The sequence below is a fragment of the Monodon monoceros genome, unplaced genomic scaffold, assembly GCF_005190385.1.
Source record: "Monodon monoceros isolate NGI ecotype Baffin Bay Population unplaced genomic scaffold, NGI_Narwhal_1 Super_Scaffold_20, whole genome shotgun sequence".
Taxonomy (NCBI): Eukaryota; Metazoa; Chordata; class Mammalia; order Artiodactyla; family Monodontidae; genus Monodon; species Monodon monoceros.
The window spans coordinates 102,488,496-102,510,723 of NW_021703777.1; the positions used below are offsets into that span (position 1 = coordinate 102,488,496).

The 22,228-nt window shown below is 36.7% G+C and overlaps 1 protein-coding gene across 1 annotated transcript; it reads right to left on the reverse strand.

The window, feature by feature from the left end:
* Positions 1-1,292: 1,292 nt before the first annotated feature.
* On the reverse strand, positions 1,293-20,857 carry CXXC4 (CXXC finger protein 4). The gene is made up of 2 exons (XM_029235616.1): positions 19,775-20,857; positions 1,293-1,769 (listed from the first exon to the last, which is right to left on the reverse strand). The coding sequence occupies exons 1-2, from the start codon at positions 20,855-20,857 to the stop codon at positions 1,725-1,727; spliced, it is 1,128 nt and encodes a 375-aa protein (XP_029091449.1). The 3' UTR covers positions 1,293-1,724.
* Positions 20,858-22,228: the final 1,371 nt, after the last annotated feature.

A 22,228-nucleotide genomic window follows, 5' to 3' on the forward strand; every position in this document is an offset into this window, starting at 1 on the left:
AAGTTATTTTTCTTCACATAATCCATGTTGCTAACTTTTCAGCAGGTTTATGGATGTCACGGGCTACAATAGCTGGCTAGTGACTAGAGGACAAAAGTTACAGTAACATGGCAGCTTGGATACTCTATGTGTTTTTGCTAAACTCCGTTTTATTCCTGACGCTGAAAATAGTCTTTCTAATCTGGCAGAAGAAAAAAAAAAAAAAGAAAGAAAGGAAGAAAACTCTTAGGGATCATGTCATCACAAACATTTGTCCTAATGGGAGAGCCTTAAGAACCCTGACTGCCAGAAGAAAACCAAACACTACCTGAAAAGGTAGCACGGGTCCTATGAAGCATTAGCTCCTTTTGTTTAGGGGCTGTTTGCATTTATGGAATTCCACAGACTGTGGTCCTGCCTTCTCAGGAATGAAAGCATCCAGTGACAAAAATGGGAATGGAAGCAATGGAACATTCCACTGAGGGCCTAGGGGAAGGCCACCACTGCAACCAGGAGGCTGTGAGAAAGGAAGATAAAAAGAGATTTAAAAGCCTCACTTTCATGAATGTATTTCATTCTTTTGAATTTAAAAACGTACCTAGCCATGCCTCATGCAGGAGGCCTTTACGTATTCAAATTTTAAAACAAAACTACCCTTTTAATATCATACATGGAATTTAAACATTTGGGTACATTTTATTAAGTGTTTATTTATTTTCTACCAAAAAAAAAAAAGAGCAAAAAATAGACAAACAAAAAAATACATACAACCCATGTTGGGCTGGGGAAAAATAAAGTCAGTCATAAATTTCTCCCCTAAGATATGATACTTTATCCTGTATCCTAGAAAACAGTTTAAAGAAAAAAAAAGTATACAACTGATTCTGCATGTTCCAACTACTCTGAGTACTCCGCCTTACAGTGCCACCCGAGACAAGTCAACTACACTAAGGATTTGGGAGGTATACCCTTCTGTACAGCTCGTTTGTAAGCAATGCAAGTGCATAACCACTACTCTAATATAGTGCTCAAAAGATTAATTGAAACTTTCCTAACATCTTCCCCTCTTAGAACAATACAACTGAAGGTAATTGCTGGATGCATCATCATCTTTCAGTCTCATAAAACTTGGCCTCAAGTCTCTACGGAAAGATGCATGGCAAAACATGCCACTGCTGTTGCTGCTCCTAGAAACAACTGGCAAAAAATATTTAAAGCTAAAATTTATTGCTCCAGATTTAACTCGCAGAACCAGACTGTTGTGTACAAACTGTTAATCTCCATAGATGCTCAGAGATGATTGTCTCCTTGTGTCTAAACACACAAAATACAAGCTGCTATCTGTACAGTTTACAGTACTGAAACACATATATTTGAAAATGAAGTATAGATATGTACTTTGCAAAGATACATGATTTTACAGCAGGGGCTTTTACCCAAACTTATTTTTTACAGCCACTTTCAAAATAGACGACAACTTCACTAGGATAGCTAAATTACATCAAAGAAAGAATCAGGGTATTGAAAGTAAATAGACTGGCCAATTCCCCAAGCTCCCAGATTATTTTTATATGTCTTTTTTCTTTTCTTTTCCTTTTTTTTTTTTTTGAAGAAACCCCTATACATAAAATGAAAATAATATCTGGATATTTTCTTCGGTGGTGGACTAAAAGCAGTTTCTTAAAACGAGACACTTAGTTTGCCTTTCACTTCCAAATGCCTTGAGAATAAGATACGCTACTGCTTTAAAAGAACCATCGGAACGCTTCAGCGCTGGGAACAGGCGTTCTCTATAAAAAAAGAGCAAGAAAACAAGTTAAGCTTTCTTTCTGTGTCAATAATAAAATGAGATTTTTCTCCTTTCCACTTCAGTGATATTTTCAGTCAGCTATACACAACATAATGACTTGTATATTTCAACATTTAATAAAAAACAAATGTTTAATCTTAGAATATTACAAAAATTAGAGTATTGAATTTAATGATAATTTACTAAATATAATGATTAAAACATATTGGTCTAAAAAATATAGGACACACAGCCTAGAACATGGATGGCAATCAGAAGAAAGGGGGAGGTTCAAACTATTAGCCAATAGTAGGAAGACCAGATACAGTATATACTTACATCAGCCTTACATAGGCTGCATTTTTTTTTTTTTAATTTTTTTTAAATTTTTTTTCCCGCCCCCCCATAGGCTGCATTTTAAGTACGCTTGCTAGAGCCAGCAAGCATACTTAAAATCTGTATCTGCTACATACATATGCAGCCTGTGTAAGGCTGATGTTCAGAATTCAGTGAAGTAATTTCTTTATTCTGGAGAGTTTCTTTTACGACAGGACAACAAATATAACATCAATATTACGTCTATATTTAATAACTACTAATGCTAAACATTCCTACATATAATGGAATGAGAACTATACAGACAAAATATACCACTATTTTAAAATGTCTGCATTTGCAACAAATTAATGTCATATATATGAGACAAACTTATAACTAACCAATGATACTCAATGGAGCATAACGATCCTTTTGCACCAGAAAAATACTATAGTTTTCCAAAGGAGTAATAAGCCAGCACTAAATGTATGAGCAATCCTTTTAACGAGAAGCTTACAGTTACTGTGGGGTTTTTCGTTGGATAAACAGTAGTTAAACTATCAAATTTTCCTTTATTTATTAACGTTACAGTAATTCATCATGCCATACTCCTCTTTATAAAACAGAATCACATGAGTACATATTGATGATACATGAGGAAAAACAAGCTAAGAGTAAATTTTCCCGTAGGGCAAAAAGAAGTTGATTTTCTTCCTTAGACCTGTCCAACAAGCCTGTGTAGCCTATAAGACAGCTGCTATAGACTAGTAAGTATGTAAATTGGTATGTTGAATATTACCAAAATACTGAGTAGGTATAAAAGAACACACACACACACACACACACAACCCTTGTAAACACATCTTAAGACAGTGTTAACAGCACTTGAATTTTCAAAAAATACATGAAAAATTCTACTACAAACACTCTTTAATAATTGAGCTTAGCTTTTATTTACTTTCTCATATATGACTTATTTGGTTGACAAAGTCCTACTGCAGCAATGTCATCTAAAAATAAAACTGTGTTAATTGAGATGTCAAACGAAATTTAAATGAATAAAATAACCATTTTGGCTTATCTGTATTAAATAGAAGTTTAAAAAAACTGTGCTCATAGTCAACATGATATATTTCACAATGAACGTGTTAAGAACAAACTAACGCTGTCTAATTCAAGTTTACATACAGGTATACAAAAAATATTAAAACTTGTGAATATTTTCTAAAATCACAAACAAAAAGGTCCATTATTCCCAGAAAAATAGTACTGACTAACACTGTACTCCCTACTCCTCATGGGTTAATCTGTCTTCTTCTCGCCAGTTCACTACGCATACCTGGATCCCCATCATTTGACTTGGTTGGTGAGAAAAACCCCTTTACTACTTTTAAAAAAGTAACTTTTAAATGATATATGTAATTATATATGCTCATTACACTTATTTAATCATTATTAAAAGTACTGTATGAAATAATAAGAAAATATATTCATTCATCTTAATATTCGTGCTTTACACACACACATATATATATAAGCAGTAAATGAAAACCTAGTTTACACCAGATGCTAACTTGCTGCCTGATGCCAACTAAGAATAAATTTTATATAAGTATGCATACTTATATAAATGTAGTCATTTTTAACAAGATAAGTTAGATCTAAGCATATCCATGCATTGCAGAATCACACATGAAAAATAAACATGTGCATATATATCCATATATATTCACATTTATGTGTACAGTATGTGACAAAGAGATGCCAACTTACTCTCAGATGCCAACTGGAAATAAGACTGTAAGTATATACTTATATATCTTGTATCCTGATAAACATATATGTTTATGAAGATAAACAGAAGAAATATATGGAGCACATTTTTTAAATGAGATGAACTCCTTATGTCTTAGTTTCATTTTTAAATCTCTCTTCCAATTCTTGGCTCTTCCTGTGCCCCTTTCCACCACTCGATTTCATCTGCAATATTTAGGAAAAGCAAGCTTTATAAAATGCCACCCGAGATCAAAGGTCATTGTTGTGAGGAAAAAGATAATCACTTCTCAATGCTTGTTAGCACTAAATAGTAATTAGATAATGCCGATATGAGAAAAGCAGAGAGCTAGTTTTCTTTACTGACATGACCTGTCACAAAATTGCACTGTGATGTGTACATATTAGTATGTATCTCCAAAAATAAGAATACAGACAATTCATTGCTACAGGGAAAGGGAGAAGGCAAGCAGGGATGCACCTATTAAAAATTATTTCTCCCTTATATTAAGATCTTTGAGGTTGAACCCTAAAAATGATTAGTTGGGAAATCACCTAAAATATGTGAGAAAATTTAGGAAAACCACCGGTGCATTAATTGGAACAAATCTTCAAGGCATTCACCAGAAACTTGAAGTGAGGATTCTCTAAGTTTTATTTCAGGGTTAAAAAAAAAAAACAAAACTCTTCAGCATCCCGCAGGCCACACAAAACAGATGTATATCCAATCTCCTGCCCAATTTTCACTGGGCTCACTGGAAATTTCCTTAAGGCCTGGATTGATTCTTTTAAGCCAGAATGGGGGTAGCAACGCTGTTTTCATATGTAAACCATTGGGTTAAATTATGGGTTCTAATTAAGTCTGTCCTAATTTGGGGACATATCTTCTCTAATGAGGTCATCTTTGTAAGAGGACTTCTATTTTAAATGGTTGGGGGGCTTCACCACACCAATGTGGTGGATCAAGCACCCTAACCAGCTACTTTCAGGTTATATAAATTCAAGAGTCCCAGCTGGGGAATCACATTCTTGATGAGATTACAGTGACTTTCTGGATCTCAGTGATGCTTGCAGGAAATCGTTATCCTGAGTGACAGGGAAGCCAGATTCTCCAGGAAGAGAAGGGGGTGGGGAGGTAAAGAACAGAATTGAGTTGATCAGCATTGTTTAAGGCAGTCTTCACCGCTCACACCGGTGCAAACACTGGCAAACAGCAGCCTTGCTCCCAGGAGGCCTGGGGAGAAACCTGCAGCCCCCAGTTCTTCTGGTACTGCTGTAAATTATGGTGTTCCAGGGAATTCACCCCTACAAGAGCCAGACCCAGAATGACCTTCAAGTTTAAAGGAATGCCTTCTGTTTTCCTCCTAAATAACTTTAAAAGGCAAATTATTGAATAAAATAATTATATAATCCAAACCTAAGTACGTTTTACATTTACTTCTTTAAAAAAATGAATACAAAAATTATCAATATGTCTCTGGCAGAAATGTATTTCAGCTTGATTTTCATTAAATCAGCAATGAAGAAATAATTAAATGACCTAAAATCAGTAAACATCCCCAAATCCGCTACCTTAAGAATTTGAGCATAACTTTCTCTTTTGGTGCTTGGTAGGCAGTCATGTGAACTGTGGTATCTTTAGGTCGGGCATGCACCTACATACTCTTGTTTAAAATATGTCAAGCCTAATAAAAACTCATCTCCTAAAAACTCATCTCCTAAAAACTGAAATCTATACTTTCCTACATATGAATTTATATGGGATTGGCTATTCACGTCTAGCTAGATACAATATGTAAAATGTTGCAGTATTCAGGACACCAAACAAAACTAATCATTTTTAATAAAGCTAGACATGAGTTTTTAAAGAGCAAATAAAAGACAACTCGATGCTGAAATTCACTTCAGAATGCATAAAAGTTATAAATTGAGATAATAATTAAGACATTAGCAAATTCTGTAACTAAAGTTAACTATATCTTTCCAATATTTATTCATGTAGTTTCTAATCCAAAAGTCTCAGTGATTCACATAGGCCTTCAGAATTCTATTGTGAAACAGGATGGCTCTAATACAATACTTCCCAAGCTGAAGTCAGTATTTTGGGGTACCATTATTCTTAGATTAATCAAAAAATAATTTCCTGTTTCCCCATTTATTATTAATTAAAGAAACATAAACACCCAATCATCTTCCGATCCCCATATAATTATGGGAAGTATGCTTTTTCCAACCAAAAGCAAAGCAATTTCGAATTGTAGTTGGCCAATACAGCTTCTTATAAACTCTTTTGTAATACATATATTTCAAATAAAAACTTTTGTTTTCACTGTGAGAAGCTCCACTATAAGTTTCTTAGACTTCTGAGCATCTAAGTCCTTGAAATTGGAACCCCTCACCGCATTTGATTTACCTCTTTGCACTAGAACTTGAAAACCTTAATGAATCACTGAAATTCTGCAACAGGAAGTACATGAATAAATATGACAAAAAAAGAATAGCAGGAATCATTGTTTGCCTTTAGACATTTGATTATATTTTGTTTTGGCTTCATATGAAACTTTCAAACTTTGGGGTATTGTGCCTGAACAAAAGGAAAAGGATTCCTCATGGTTAAAAAAAAAACTACTTTTTTTCTGATTTGATTCACAAAAAATGCTAAAATATCAAGTTATATAGGTTCTTAATTTTTGTACCAACAAAATTTCAAAACCTAATTGGAGAAATGGAAAATTGTATTACATATACTGTACAATATTGTGAATGTGAAGGCACACACACATGCACATTATTACAAATTTGGATGATCAGTAGTTATGGTCTAAAATGATACCTAGTAAATGTTAGAGACTCCCCAAGATGTTTTAGGCAAAAATATTTTTCTATATCCTATTTACAAATAGTATATTTTAAAAACCATAATCCAATAACTATAGTAGAATTATTAGCAAGCACAGGTATAGCATAGTTCAGTAAGTTTGAGAGAACAATTAATTTATGATAAATGATAAACTCACAGCCCAATAATTTACTGTTATAATAAAAAATAACTTTATATTTTAACAATTCCAATATTTTAAAATATATGGATTAATATAAGTATACACTGTTTCCCCTTTTCAAAGTACACCTAACTTACTTTCTCATTCTGTCCTGTTGTAATTTACATGTATCATATATGTGCTGTCTACCAGATTAATTTTTCTCATAATTCAGATTCATTCATCATATAACTGTACAAGTCTTTGGTATGCTCACACCTTATTTTGGCCATGATCCAGATGTAAACTTAAAACACCTATCAAATACCACTAATGGGAATATTAGACCCCTCTTTTAAAGGGAGAAAGCACCAAATAAGTAACTGCATAACTTTTATGACTCACATTTTTGGGGGTCTTAAATGTGATTATAAGGAGCATTCCACTTTTCTGGTTTCCAAACTGACATTTGGGGCCAGGATTTCTCTGATTAATGGTGGAACTAGAGATGGCTTTTTCATTAGGATTGATTCCCTGTGGGCTATTGCTCCTGCTACTTCTTCTGCCTTGCAAATATGAGGGCTCTTCCTCTTCCCCCCTCCTATGAGAACACCACCACCCTCCCCATCACCACTGTGATGGCATGACTTTAAACTTAGCTAACTTTTGTAAATGGAAAGATGAGATTATATACTATGTTGGAAAGGTGCTAAATCAAGTCAATATGGTGGTAGAGCCAGTAAGGAAAACAACTGTCCAAAGGTGTGTGTGTGTGTATATGGGGAAGGAGTGGGTTGGTAGGAAGAGAAGTAACAGTTTGACACCAAGATTCCCACTGGCCCAGAAGTGGCCAAAAAAGGCACCCACTTTTGGCCTCAGTATCTAATGTAACTACTTGATTTAGGCAAGTGTCTTGATTAATGCTATATAGGACTATATTTCAATTGCTTTTGGTAAAATCACTTCAAACCACATCCTTCCAACAATAAGCAAATTTATTGTGTTACACATGGGTAGTTTAGTGATTAAAATATTCTTGGATTTATAAAAATAAACTATAATAGGGATGGTACCAGGATAAGCAGAAAGAGAAAAAATTTTCAACAATCCATAAATTTAAAAGATGCTTTTGAAAAAATATTTTATATATTATTTTTAACCTATGTATAAGAGGAAGTGTGAAAGGAAATTAAAAGTAAAACTGGTATTAAAAAAGCAAAAATCAGGTTAATAAAATCAATACTGTCAAGAATGATTAAAATATCTAGAGTTAATTTTATTTATATATGCCAATATGTTTAAATCTTTATGAAAAAATATATGGTTATATGATAATGAATCTGAATAGACATACATATATATGAATGTATGAATTCATATATATATATATATATATATATATGGCAGACACAAGTTAAATAATTCTATCTCCCCTCAAAGTCACTCTACTGATTCCTGTTGACTACAACAATACCTTTAGGTGAGATCATTGCTAATTAGCTATTGAAAACACCACCAGCATTCTTTTCATGACCAAGTTGTTGGACAATTTTTTTAAATTTTGGTTATTTTTTTAAAGCAGACAGTGAACTGTCACCTTTTATTGAAGAGAAGAAATATTCACATAAAATGTGAAGAAATGGGAGGTCAGTTAAAAAACTTGAGGTAATTTTTTTTTTAATTTTTTTTGAGGTGATTTTTAAAACCATCAAAGCCATGATTTGGACAGCCTCTAACTTCTATTCAAATAAAATACAATAGTTACACCTAATCTCTATAAGAAATTCAAATTATGGTGCTTCTTTTTGATTATTAGAGATGTGGGAATTTGAGAAATATTCATTTTTTTCTATATTACATAAAAAGTGAAAATAAGTTTAATAGAAAATTCCTCTTGGGCTAAGTTCTATAATATTTTGAATGTAGTCACTGAACTTCATTTGGTTCAGTATCTTCTATGACAAAAAGCCAACCACTGAGATAGACCCAGTCTAGAAACCAAAGCATGTTTTATGTCCATTAATTGCTTGGAGGAATTTAGAGAAAATTCCAAGCATTTCACAGTCATTAGATATTATCAGCAAAATAATGTACTTGATTAAAACTATACTTCTGAGAATCACATGTTGCTTGGAGTATTTCTTTAAAAACAAAAAACTTTTTAATAACCGCAATTGCCATTACACTGAATGTTTAAATTCACAGTCATGCTGACTTCTTGGTTTCTTCCCTTAATTTTCTGTTTAAATAATAAAATTAAAAGGTATATAGTCAACAATTTTAATTTAATCAAGTTATTACATGTTACTTGACTCTTTAGAAATGTATTTTGGTTAATCTCCCTCATTAAGAGGGCATACACTCTGAAGCAGTCTACATTAACATGGTATCACCATACCTTGTTCTAGAGCAAGTCCTTAATTTAAGAGTCAAATTTCTCCTCAGGGAATTTCCAGGTACTACTTCTTTTTCTATGTGTATCATGTACTCCATCTTCATGCAAACAGAGTCACAATCGCATAGTTAACTAACTAGTAGAGTAAATTAATAAGCCTAACCTTTTTCAGGCACAGGATTTATAAGCTGTAGTGATTAATATTCTTTTCATCATTTTTCTGGACTCTTTTCTATATGTGCAATTCTGTATTTTCCAGGAAATTCTCTGTATAACCCCTTAAAAATTACACTGATATTTTTGAACAGTTAGTTGTTTATAGATGCTGATGGCCTGTATCTCCCTAAACGCCATCATCAATTTTTAGCATCAGTTTTCCCATCTTGGCATTTCTATGTTTCTAATTACAAACTTGAGCAAATTACTCTTAAAGAGAAATTAGGAGGAAAAAAAATCTAGTTAGTTTACATGAAACTATTTTATCCACTATGGTAAATGAAAAGAAAAAATGCTGAGTGGTTCTAGTGAATCTAAACCCAGACTCATGGCATCTTTAAAATAAAATTTGAGGCATTAACCATTTCTACTAATTTCTTATTTAAACCAGACTCAAAAAGATGACCTTGAACATGACAATCCTTTCTGCCAACATGCTCCTTTCTCATTTCTCTTTAATCTATAACACTACAGTCTGCCTGTCTTCCCTCTCTCCCTCCCTCCCTTTCTTCTTTTCTTCCTTCCTTTATTTCTTTCTTTCAATATAGCTCTTTCTCTTATTCAGGTCATACAAGGGTTTCCAGTACTCTGTAAAATATGCTTCATATAACAAGACATACTGTAGATTCTCAGTATGTTCAAGGCAAGAATTCCTTTTTCTTTTCTTATTCCTTGAAAAATTCTGGAGTACTAATAGAAAACCTAATACTACACAACATAACCACATGAGGTAGCCAAGTAGAAATCACAGATAGCAGTATGTGTTTCTTATCTAGATCTGGGAACAACTAGGCCAAGGATGAATTAAGGAATCCCAAGGCTTTTAAATAGGTGTGAGATTGCTTTCAGAGTTTTCTAAAGTTACAATTATATCACTTGAAATGCGTCCATTATTTGGGGCTGAGAATTAAGAATGTAAGTAGGGAGCTAATTATCTTGGATGAAAGATTAAGATGTAGAATTAGGGAATGACATAGGTATTTTAAAAAGGCAGTTAGGAATAAAGAAAAGTTTGAGTTCCTTAAGCGAAGATGTGTGTATGTGTATGTGTATGTATCCACAGCACTTACTACAAATCTCAGAAAATAACAGTTCCTACCTAAAGATATGTTGAATTGAATTGAATTTATCAAGGGTTTGCCATGTGTTTAGTATATACCATGAATTCATGAATATACCTTATAGGTACAGACCTGCCTAGGAGAAGTAAAGACACACTGCTTATAGAAACACATTTACATTTTACTCTTTATCTTGGTAACATTGTTCCATTTACAAATGTAATTTCTTTCCTCACTACAGATTTGTTCAATAGTGTTGTGGCTGTCACTAAACTAGTGTTTTTCAAGCTTTTTTGACTGCAATCAACAGTTGGAAATACATTCTACATAGCAGCCTAGTACATGCATACACATACATTTATGTGTACATACATAACTGAAACAAAAGTTTAACAATATGTACTCTTACTACATGTGATACACATACATTTTCTGCTCCACTCCATTCTATTCTGTTCTAAAAATCCTGGCGATAAGCCAACACATTGGTTTTCATGGACCACTAATGTGTTGTCACCTGCAGTTTGCAAAACACAGCTTCACACCATACAAATAACATGTACATGTGAAAAGCATCACATGAGGAAAATCCAAACCACTCCACTTCATAACGCATTTAACTCTATGGATAGCAGCCTTACATAGAAGAACCAATATGTATATCCTTTGGCATTTTAAAGGCTAGTGTTCTCTATTTTGTTTTTCATGACTGACAATTAGAGCACACTGAGTGTTTCTGAGAAGATGCCACATCTCACTTTGCATTCATCTACATACAACTGAGAATTTTATCTCTTTTCCTTATTCTCGACTCCATTAAAACCATCCCTGATCTCATTTAACCTATAAACAAGAACATTTCCCATAGAGAAGTCTTTGCCCAGCACAGTTATTTTTCTGCCACTGATTCACCATCACTCATAATCATTTCCAATTAAATCTATATAGTCTGTTATTCTTTTAAAAATTTATTTCATCTCTTTTCACTCTGTAAAGTTTTAAAGAAAATACATCTTCTCCAGAATTTGCCAGATTTGCTGAAATACACAGAAATGCCCGTGACTCTTCCTGCTCTATAAACATTTATCCCTTTCTTCTATCATCCTACTTGATCTCTATCCTTTTGATACTATCAATCATCCAGAGGTTTTTTTTAAGTCCTTGAGCAAGAAGCAGCACTTTCACCACAGTTTCCCCCATAGTTTGACACTTTTCTTCACTTGCTCCAGAACGTCCTCTGAAATATGAGTTTAGATGAATATGACACCTAAATGGAATCCCATCTTCCACCCATCTTGGAATTATTCAGTTACACTCGGGAGTTATTCTACCAAATGTTTCAAAGGCATAAGTAAACATAATAACATCAGCTAAAACACAATCTGTTTTTCCTTGTCTCTAATTCAGCGGCCACTCCACTGAACTTTAGACTCAGCTCTGACTCCCTAACCAAATGTATTGAGTCAAGCATGAAAACATTATCTCCCCCCTTTATTGTTTCCATTCTCTGCAAAACTTCTATAACTGCTTCAGCAGTTATAGTCAGCAAAGCAGACTTCCATACCCTATCCTGACAGAACTTCTTCTAGATACTGCATTGCACCTTGGCTTGAATATCTCTTTCTCCTTCATTTTTAAAGCTTTCTTGGTTAGTATTCCAAATCTTTTAGGGCTTATCACTATTTTCTCCCAGAAAACCAACAGCATTTTCTATTATTGCTCACTAACTTTCTTCATTTCATACTCTCTTCTTATTAAAAAGAAAAAAGAAAAAGCTCTGCGTAGTCACTTCACTTTTTAATCTCAAAATGTGTATCTACCTGTTTAACTTCCTACACACTCACTCTCACACACACACACCCCATCTTCAAAAACAAGAGTAACTCTACAATTTTCCAGTGTTTGTAAATATGTTCTCCAACCAGAGTCTGTGACAAGCATTTAACCATTTCTTACAATGATTTCCTTAAACTCACAAATGCACATTTAGAACAACTCCTGTGTCTGTCCAAATAAAGGAAATAGTAGCCAAAAAAAGGTATTGAGTTGAAACGCACATACACACACACACACACACACACACACACACACAAAATCTATTAAAAGATACAGAAATTTATGGTAGTGGTGTGCCTTTGGTGAGGAAGGAGGATTTGTTTATCAGGTTTATCTCTTTCCAAGTGAAATCATGCCAGATGTTTGGTGAACTGGATGATTAAGACAAATATTCAGAAAACTCAAAGCCACAAAATAGTCTACATGGGCTTTAATTTCTGATAACTATAAGTAACTTGTTGGTATACTGAATTATCTGTAAATGTAATTGTCTTCTCCTCTACTTTTTATTGATGACTTTAAATTAGGAACGAGAAATCGTATAGCATCTTTCAGTATACAAAGAACATGAACCTACACACAATATTAAAAGTTGTAGTGAAGGTTGGTATTACTATGTCCATTTCACAGTTGAGGAAATAAAGTTCAGAGAAGTAATGCTGATGTAGCTAATATTGTTCAACTGGTAAGTTACTTGAAACTAGTGGCTCTTCCCACAATCTATCACCTAAATGTAGCCACAAGGGCCCAAATATTATTTTTAATTATAAAATAAGTGAAAAGCCAAGAAACTAGTAGTTTATTTTTTCTAAATATAATTTATATTTGGTTTTATATCAGCCAAAGAAATGCATCTTTAGCTATTAGTTCTTTGGAAAAGCAGTTGTTTGCTTTGCCACTGTCTTCTGAGTAAGAAATGTAACGTGATATTGATAGGTTAAAGATCAAAAAAATAGAAGAACAAAAAAATTTCACAGGTTCGCTCTCATACCTGGCTATGGATTCTTATGCTCTTGAAATAAATTAAGAGAAAGCCTTGAAGTTTCACAGAGAAAAAAATATTTCTCATAATGTTTTAGAGTAGAAGTTAACAAGCCTGCTGGGATCCTTTTAGCCCCTGCAGAGCTAAGTCTTCAACATTATTAAATGTCTGTCGCATCTGAAGTATGCTGCAACATAACTCAATAAACAACAGAAAACATGTGATGCTGAATAGAGGGAGGCTTTTCGATTACCCTGCAGAATAATTCAATTTCAGGACAGGTGTTTGCATGTGATGGAACAAGATATGACTGAAGCATAAAACCACCTGTGTGTCCCTCCCTCAATATTTTGAAACTACTAAGGATAATAGCATAAATGCTAGATGAAAAAGTATGTTAAGAATGAGCAGAAGCATTGCAGCACAAATGAAGGAATACAATTATGCATGCACAAAATCCTCAAAATTTACACTGATCCCACCAAAGAAAGTACTGTCTTGAAAACAGGTTTTTGTTAAAAAAAAAAAAAAAAAAAAAAAGATTTTATCTAGAGTGCTCTACTTCCCCAGCCAAGATCATCTGACGTTCTAATTGGTGACTGAAAAATCACACTTATAAAGGTGAAAGATTTTACCATTATTTTGGGCTCATTTTTGCTTTTAAAAAACTAATCCAAAAATAAGAGGAAGGGCTTCCCTGGTGGCGCAGTGGTTGAGAGTCCGCCTGCCGATGCAGGGAACACGGGTTCATGTCCCGGTCTGGGAAGATCCCACATGCCGCGGAGCGGCTGGGCCCGTGAGCCACGGCCGCTGAGCCTGCGCGTCCGGAGCCTGTGCTCCGCAGTGGGAGAGGACACAACAGTGAGAGGCCCGCGTACCGCAAAAAAATAAAAATATAAAAAAATAAAAAATAAAATAAAATAAAGAGGAAAACTGAAAGAGAAGTAGTCCTTTCTCCAACTTGCATATTTACATGGGCCTTTCAATAAATCTTGAATTTAACCTACTAATTTAAGTAGATATTTTTATATGATGAATGAGCTCATTTTTAATATTTGTAAAATATGAATAAAAATAAATGTAAGAGACTGAAGCATATCCAGGCTTGTGAAACTTATTGGATAGTAGGACATTTTGTTACATTTTTCCAAAGCAAAATTAAAAAGTGAATTGTTTTCTGGTAAAAGTAAACTACATATTCAATCTGACCAATTGAGATTGAACAGTAAGTTCTAAGAGCACCAACTACTTCAGATGAGTTTTTTTTTAAGATACACTTCAACCTGTTCCTGGGGAACACTCCAGTAGTTTTTTGGTTTACGTTTATATCCAGAGGGAATATTCTACCAGTGTCTCCAGGATCACCCTGACATAGTTCTTCAGTCTCCAACCTTGTACTCTAGAACAAATATGGATGAAATGCCCATGTCTTTTTACACACCTTTCAGTTTTTAGTCTTACAGACTATTTTACTAAATTGTCCTGTATTTGTCAATCTGTAAGTCTGCACTGTGCAAAATTCTTAATTATTCACCCGGGAGAACAGTTGATTAAAACTAACGAAAATATGCAGCAATGCTTCAGTAATCAATTCATTAAAAAGTTTAAAAATCAAGTAACTTTTCTTTCCTTCATCACTAGATATACTTTCCATTCTCACTTAAAATATCCAAATACTTTTATATGATTAAAGTCTAAAGTTTGTTGTTGTTATTGGCTTTTTGATTATTTTTATTTTGTTTAATGATGGCTGAACTTCAAACAAACATTCTTATAGGATAATTTACAAATGCTTTTAATTGCTTTTATTCTACTATTCCTAATTGCCATCCAAAAGATTGGTTAGAATTTGCATGGTGTTTGGATGAGAAGGGGTATGATTTTCATTTAGGAATTATTTTAAAATATGTGGTTCTTTTAAAAACAACTTTGACTAACTTGTATTAAATCTAGTGATGGAAAGAATCTCACTGGACTTGCATTACACTTTGATGTCTTGGCAACAAATCTATTTTCTGCCTTTAGTCAAAGGTGAACTTTTCTGAGCTTTTTTCCTTAGCATTTATGAAATTCAGACTCTTTTCCCTATGTTATTTCTATATTATATTCTACTGTTAATCTACTATCATTTGGTTTGAATTTCTTGAAAAGTTTCCTCTTTCCTTTTGATTAAAACAAAAATGTGTATTTTTATACTGGGATGTTTTTGATTCTTAAAACTGAAAACCCATTTTTGAACTATGATATAAAATGACAAACTGTTGTATGTTGCAGTTTAAGATACGAAACATTTGTATTTTACCTGTAGGTTTTTTTTGTCACAAACTTCCAAATCTTATATGACATGTTCAATTGTTGACCGGTTTTGTTATTTAACCATACAGGGTCTGAGTTTGAGTGACACACCTATTTTATGTGTGGTCTACAAATGAAAAGGTGGGGAAGCAGGTGCCACCTTCCTGCAAAAATCGCAGACAATGCTCTGTCCAGAATTTTACAATTGCCATTTGTGTGATTGAAGCTCTTAGAACTTAACGTCGTATATAGGAAATGTGTCCCTCCTCCCTTAGAACACTCTTCGAAATCCAGTTACCAAGCGTGGGGCAATATCTGGATGCTTTCCACGAGACCTCTTAGGACCTCAACCTAACTTGCGGAAAATTATTTGGGGCCCGTTCATTCAGCAGATAAATTTTTAAAAGAGAGAAAAGAAAGAAGATGAGATTATCCTTTTTCCTGACTTTCCAGTTTCTCAGTCTCTTCACTCTAATGTTCTTCCAACTCCTGCCTCTAGCTCACAGAAAGCCTGGGTGGCAGCGGTATGTACACTCAGCAGAGAGCCAAGAGCGGGGGCAGGGAAGTCTCCCGAGGCACTGCTTACTAATGTAATTCCATAAATCAGCTAATGGGAGAGAAACCAGATCTGTGTGGTCTCTAATGCTGTCCCACAGAGATCAATCATGTCACCTGAACAATGTTCAGGGACTACGAGGCTGGGGTTACCCACGGGACAATTTTCTCCCTTGAGTCATATCAGGTTGGGAGATTTAAAAAAAGTTAGATCTTAGTATCAGAAATGTAACTGCTGTGAATATAAAAACTACAGGATTCCCTTTGTATGAGATTACCTTTGTGTGAGACAAAGGTCGGTCATATAATGTATTATCATACTATGTAATCACATTTCTTAAAATATATGGGAACTTAATATTGATCATTGAGGATACAAGTTTTTAAGATAAGTTTTGTTGCACAGGGGCATACAGAATTTGTAATGACTGCTTTGAATAATCAGTGATAATTTTTTTAGTAGAGTAATTCACTAAATGAATAGTCTTATATGCAACTATACAGTGCACAGTATCATAGGAAAACTAAGTTTGTTTTATGTGCATTGTTATCATATGGAATACTATAAAGGGGTGATTTTATTAATATATTTTAAAGGAATTAAGATGCTCTTAACATGAGGCTAAGCAGGAAAACGTGGAAATAAGTAAAGCAGTTTTAAAAGGAATGCCAGAGGGGAGGCTTTAAAAAATGTGGGCAAGAATCCCAACACATCTATGTGAATCTGTCTTAATTTCAGTTTACTTACCCTGAGAATCTGATGACGCCTCCAGTATTTGGCATGAGAATAAGTCAAAGGGAAAGAAGAGCACATGGGGCTTGAAGTGATAAATAAGAATAGTAGTGATGACTATAATCCAGATATTAATTGGTGTCCATAATTTAAAGTCAACAAATATTAGCTACTGAACTTACACCTGAAATCCACAGGTAATATCCATAATGAATCCCCAAATCACTATCCTTAGCCACGGAGTCTACCTGACACCTAAAACATCTCCACAGATGATAAGTTACAGAAACCAAATTAGAGAGGGAAGCAGGTCAGCAGGGGTACTTTTCACCATCCCACAACCACTGCTCCAGCTTTGGTTCAGTCATGTAAACCCTGTCACTCTGACATGCATCCAGCTGGTTTCCTACAACCATAACTGTGTGGTTACACATGTGCTTAAGGCAATCATGCTGCCTTTGCCGCTTTAAAATGACCTAGATAGAATGTTAGCCAATTAAAATTTTTAAAAAAACAAAACTTTTTCTTTCTTTCTGCCAAATTGCATTCCATTAAGAATCTCAGCTTTGAACCAAGAACAATTCTCTGGTAGGAAGGGGTGTATAGCTAGGAGAACATCTTCAGAGAGCTCTACAAAGAGAGAAATGTGTTTCCCCTCCCATCCACACCCCAGTTTCTGAAGATCAACAGAATTTTAAAAGAGAAGAAAAAGTAATACTATGGAATTTTGTGATCAAAAAGCCTAAGAAACTTAAGGATCATGATAAGTTTGTGGGAAAACTATCAAAAGGAAGAAAAAAGGAAACTTATGAAATTTGTTTAGACTAATAAATCAGCATAGAAACTTGTGCAGAAAACCTCTTGGTACTCACATTAAACTCGTTCAGAGAGGTTACTTACTAAATAAATGAGAATTATTCAGTGGTCCTATCTACTACATACCCTAAATTGGGATGAAGGCAGTGCATGAGTCTAGCAAAAGATGAAGGCCACTTAGCAACACCAAATCTATAATTCTAGATTTTATAATCCTAGATACTATAGTTCGAGAGGAAAAAAAAAAAAAAAAGCTATGTAGTGCTATCAACTGGGCAATAACAGGAGGCTTTAGTATGAACTGAATTTTAACTGCCCATGGGCCTTAGAGACCTAGAGAAGTTATATTAATCCAGAGAAGATCATTGAAAGCTAAAAACTAATTTTTGCCACCTAAGAAAACACATGGACCTACGCCTTTATAATTGCTATTATCTTTGCTTAAGCAGTGTTGCCAAAGGAAATGTAATAAACCACCCTGGAGTAAAGTCAAACTTTCAACAGAGATGGGTTCTTTTATAAAGAGGAATCAATGCAATATTTTGATGGAATTGATCATAATCAATAATGATATCAATATAAATTGATTTTGAGGGAATTCCAAAGTGCTATTTGTTTTGACTTATATTAATACAACTTAAAAAAAAAACTGTATCTTACTTGTGTTCAAACATGCAAAGATCTTTAACTCTTTTCCCTTCTCCTTTTAAAGACCAGTCCTTCTTGGAGAAAACTCCTTTAAGCCACGTTCACAATTTTTTAAAAGAATGTGCAGATTTCCCTCTGATGATAACTTGTGAGAACCACTCTCAGCCTACAATCCAGCCCATTGAATATTCCCTAATGCTAAATCCACCACCTATATATGAACACTTAGCCATCTACTCTGTAAATTATATCAAGAGGCTAAATATGATTACCTGTTCATATTTCTTTACTAAATATACCACCAAACCCATTTACCTCTGATTTTCCATTTTTTCCCCTTTTGTTTTGATCAGGTCACCATATGAAATTTCCACCAAACACATCAATCTTTGTATTTAACATAATTAAAAGCCTAATTTAACAAGTAATTTAGTGATAATCTGTACGTTGTCTGTTTTAAGGGCATATAGGAAAAAGAAACTATTATTGACCAAATAGGGTGTCCAACAAAACAGTGCTTGGTGTATAGAACAATTTTGTGACTACAAAATGGTTAATCTGCTAAATGCAGAACCTCAAATTTATATTTTTTGTAACTGAGTTTTAGGAATCATTCGTTTCTAAGCTATGTAAGACATTCTTAAATAAAATTACCATCACTTGATACAAATTGTATCTATTCTAAGTCATCTCTCCTTAAAACTGCAAATGGTGTTCAGCTTTCTATACTATATCTACTTTCCGGAAAAATACCAAGTATGCAGAAAATAAAATGAGGAAACAAACATTTTGTCATGGTAAGGAGAAAAATTATCCTAGAAGAGGGTAGAAAATCCCCTTTTGAATTAATGTATTTCCGTTTCAATGATTACTCTGTGTGTGTGTGTGTGTGTGTGTGTGTGTGTGTGTGTGTGTTAATGGGAATGTAGGCTTGTGTGCCACAAACTGTGTCCTCACTATTACAACTGGGCCACTAATAAGTCTCGCCCAATAAAAGTATATAGAATGTTATGTGTCCCACCCTTTGGGCAGAGATGCTTTTAAAAATAATAATAAGGGGGGAGGGGCCATTTTGAACCACCAAGGGAAATTTCTGACCATATTGAATGTGAAACTTCTGATTTTTCAAACCAATTACATTAGTTTTCCTCCCGGAGCTAAAAAGGAGGGGCGCCCTCCCCATATGGAGGGCGGTTCCAGGCGAAGTGCAGCTGGGGAGGGTGGCGGAGAGGCCATGACCTCCGCAAACCACCTACAACTGTATCTTACAACCTGAATGAAGCTTAAGGAAAGGGGTACTGCGTCTTGAAGCCAGACAGGAAGCCCTGAAGGGGTGAGGACAGGGGAGTGAGGAGGGAGGGGGGGAGACTGGGAAACAAGAAATCATCTCCTCTGACCTCTAGCGAAGTGCCAGGTTTTTTCTTTAGCTCTTCACATTTTCTAAATTTGCAGATCTGGTGTCCCGTTTTGCGGTTCCTGCAACTGCTGCAGACGCCACAGTTGATGAGCCTCTTGCAGGGCACGCAGACCCCACACCTTTTCCTCTTCTTCTTGGCCGGGTTGGCTCCGCCAGCTCCCCCCGAGGAGGACGAAGAGGAGGAGGAATGATTCTGCGGGCAGTCTGCCAGATTGGCAATTTGAAACGCACTGTCTGTGACGGCTGCTGAGGCTGCTGCGGGGGAGTGAAGGGCTGTCATGACGATGACCCCTGGAGGTAATGAGATGCCCCCTAAAGCCGGGATAGCGGAAAAAGTCCCCACGCGCTCGGGGAGATTCATTATCTCTGCTTCAGCAGCGCCGCATTTGAGCTTGTTCATGCATTCCCCCGCCAAAGGTCTGCAGTGTTCGGGGGATAAGGTGGAGAGGAAATTAGTATTTGCCATTTGCAACGACGGCTCTGGCGGGCAGCCAGCTTTCCCCAGCCTCTGGGAGTCGTTTCGGTGGTGCATGCTGGTCCTGCTGCCGCCGCCGCCGCCGCCGCCGCCGCCGCCGCCACCCCCGCCACCGCCGCCGCCGCCGCCGCCGCCGGTGGGGAGGATCGCCGAGGAGGCGGCGGAGGAGGAGGCGGCGGCGGAGGAGGATTTCCTGCTGCCCCCGCCGCCCCCGCCGCCGCCCCCGCCGCCGCCGCCTCCGCCGCCTCCGCCTCCGCCGCCCCCGCCACTGCCCCAGAGCATGGCGGTGGCGGCGGCGGCGGTGGCCGCGTTGTCGCAGTTCCAGGGGGACATGCCGATGCGCGCGGCGGCCGCGGCGGCGGCGGCGCTGCTGGGGAAGATGGGGGTGGTGATGCGCGCGATCTTGGCCGCCTGCGGGAAGGCGCCCCCGTTGGTCTTGTAGAAGGAGGTGGCAAAGGAGCGGTAGCGCTCCATCTCCGAGTTGTAATCCACAAGGCTGTTCAGGGCCCCCTCGGGCAGGTGGCTTTCCTTGGGCAAGCCCGGGGCCTCCGGGCTCGGCCCGGGCTCCACGCAGACATTGGTGTTCATGGTACAGGGGGGGAAGAAGGGGTGCAGGGTGGAAGTGGGGACCGTCTGGTCCGACACCTGGGTGGGAAAGGGGGGAAGGTGGGGGGGAGGGAAGGGGGTGATGGTGGTGCCGGGGTGGGGGCCGAGGCGGGAGGGGAAAGTGGGTCCGGGTGGGGAGAGCAAGGTGAGGACTGCTTTATTCCTCTCTGGGGCGCATTTCCACAGACGGTGAATTCCCAGGTAGCGTCTTCCTTTGCATTATCCTCCAACTGTTACAACTAAAATAAAGAAAGTCATTCCAACAAGCAGCACGAGGAAAAAGATGGACAAATAAATAAACAGCCTCCCTCACTACCCCACCGCAGACGCTGAAAGCTCCCACATTCTTCGTCAGGTCGTTTGCATAACAATCATCAAGACGTGACCCCCCCCCCATTCCCATCCTTCCCCCACGCTCCCAGGCCCGCTCTCTCCCTCCCCACAGCACACCACGGCTCCTCCCCCCTATTCTTATAACCCTCCTGAGAAAATGTATTAATAGCCAGGATACCCAGGGAAAGAGGAAAGACAGGGGTGACAAATGCCGAGGGAAAAGGGCAATTGGAGTGCTTAAAGACATGCAAATCAGGGGTGGGAGGGCGATACTACCTATAAGCAGAGGGCATTTAAACATTTTGAAATGTATGAACAAGTGCTGCCTGGGCATGCAAATGCTCTAAAGTAGAAAACTGCTATGGCCCTATGAGGAAAATGAACAGGAAATTAGCAAATGAAGTACTGAGAAAGTCTGCAATACATCCGAGTATAAACTGTAAGCAAACACAATACAACTGAGAGCTAAGAGACTGCCCACATACAATCTGAACTAAAGAGGCAGGGAGAAAAGAACTACCAGCTGCCACAGTGTCCTTGTGTGTCTGCGGTCATTAGTTTGAATCCCAGCACAGCTGGCTCTGTTAGGGTCTTAATTCAATGGACCAAGGACGGGTCTCAATTGTACAAGCCATTTGGTGGTGGGGCTTGGAGGGGGTAAGAGGGTGGTGTTCTACTTGTTTAAAAGAAAGAAAAGAAAGATGGACTAGACTAAAAAAATTTTTTAATAATACAAAAAAATGTCAAAGGTTTTAAACCAAGTGCCTGCAGTCTCTGTAAGAATATTCCCAATAATTCCTAATGGAGACTCCAGTCTATTCCCAAGACAAGAGGAAAGCATGGACTTTTTGAGGATCTCTCACAGTCACTGATTTTTTTACATTGAGTAAAAGTAGGGGGGAATCATTTAAGGTGTTCCATGAAGAAATAATCATTAAAATGGTTTTTTTTCTTTTGCTCTGTTTTACAGGAAAGTTTAATGTTAACTGGGTATTTGCATTCATCTCTTTGCTTACAGGC

Bases quoted from the DNA above. Each gene is read 5' to 3' on its own strand.
- CXXC4 (XM_029235616.1), bottom strand. From the start codon at position 20,857: ATGAACACCAATGTCTGCGTGGAGCCCGGGCCGAGCCCGGAGGCCCCG. The intron at 1,770-19,774 runs GTCAGAGGAGAT...CTTTTTTTATAG, and splicing joins AACCTGGCACTTCGCTAGAG to AGAACGCCTGTTCCCAGCGC.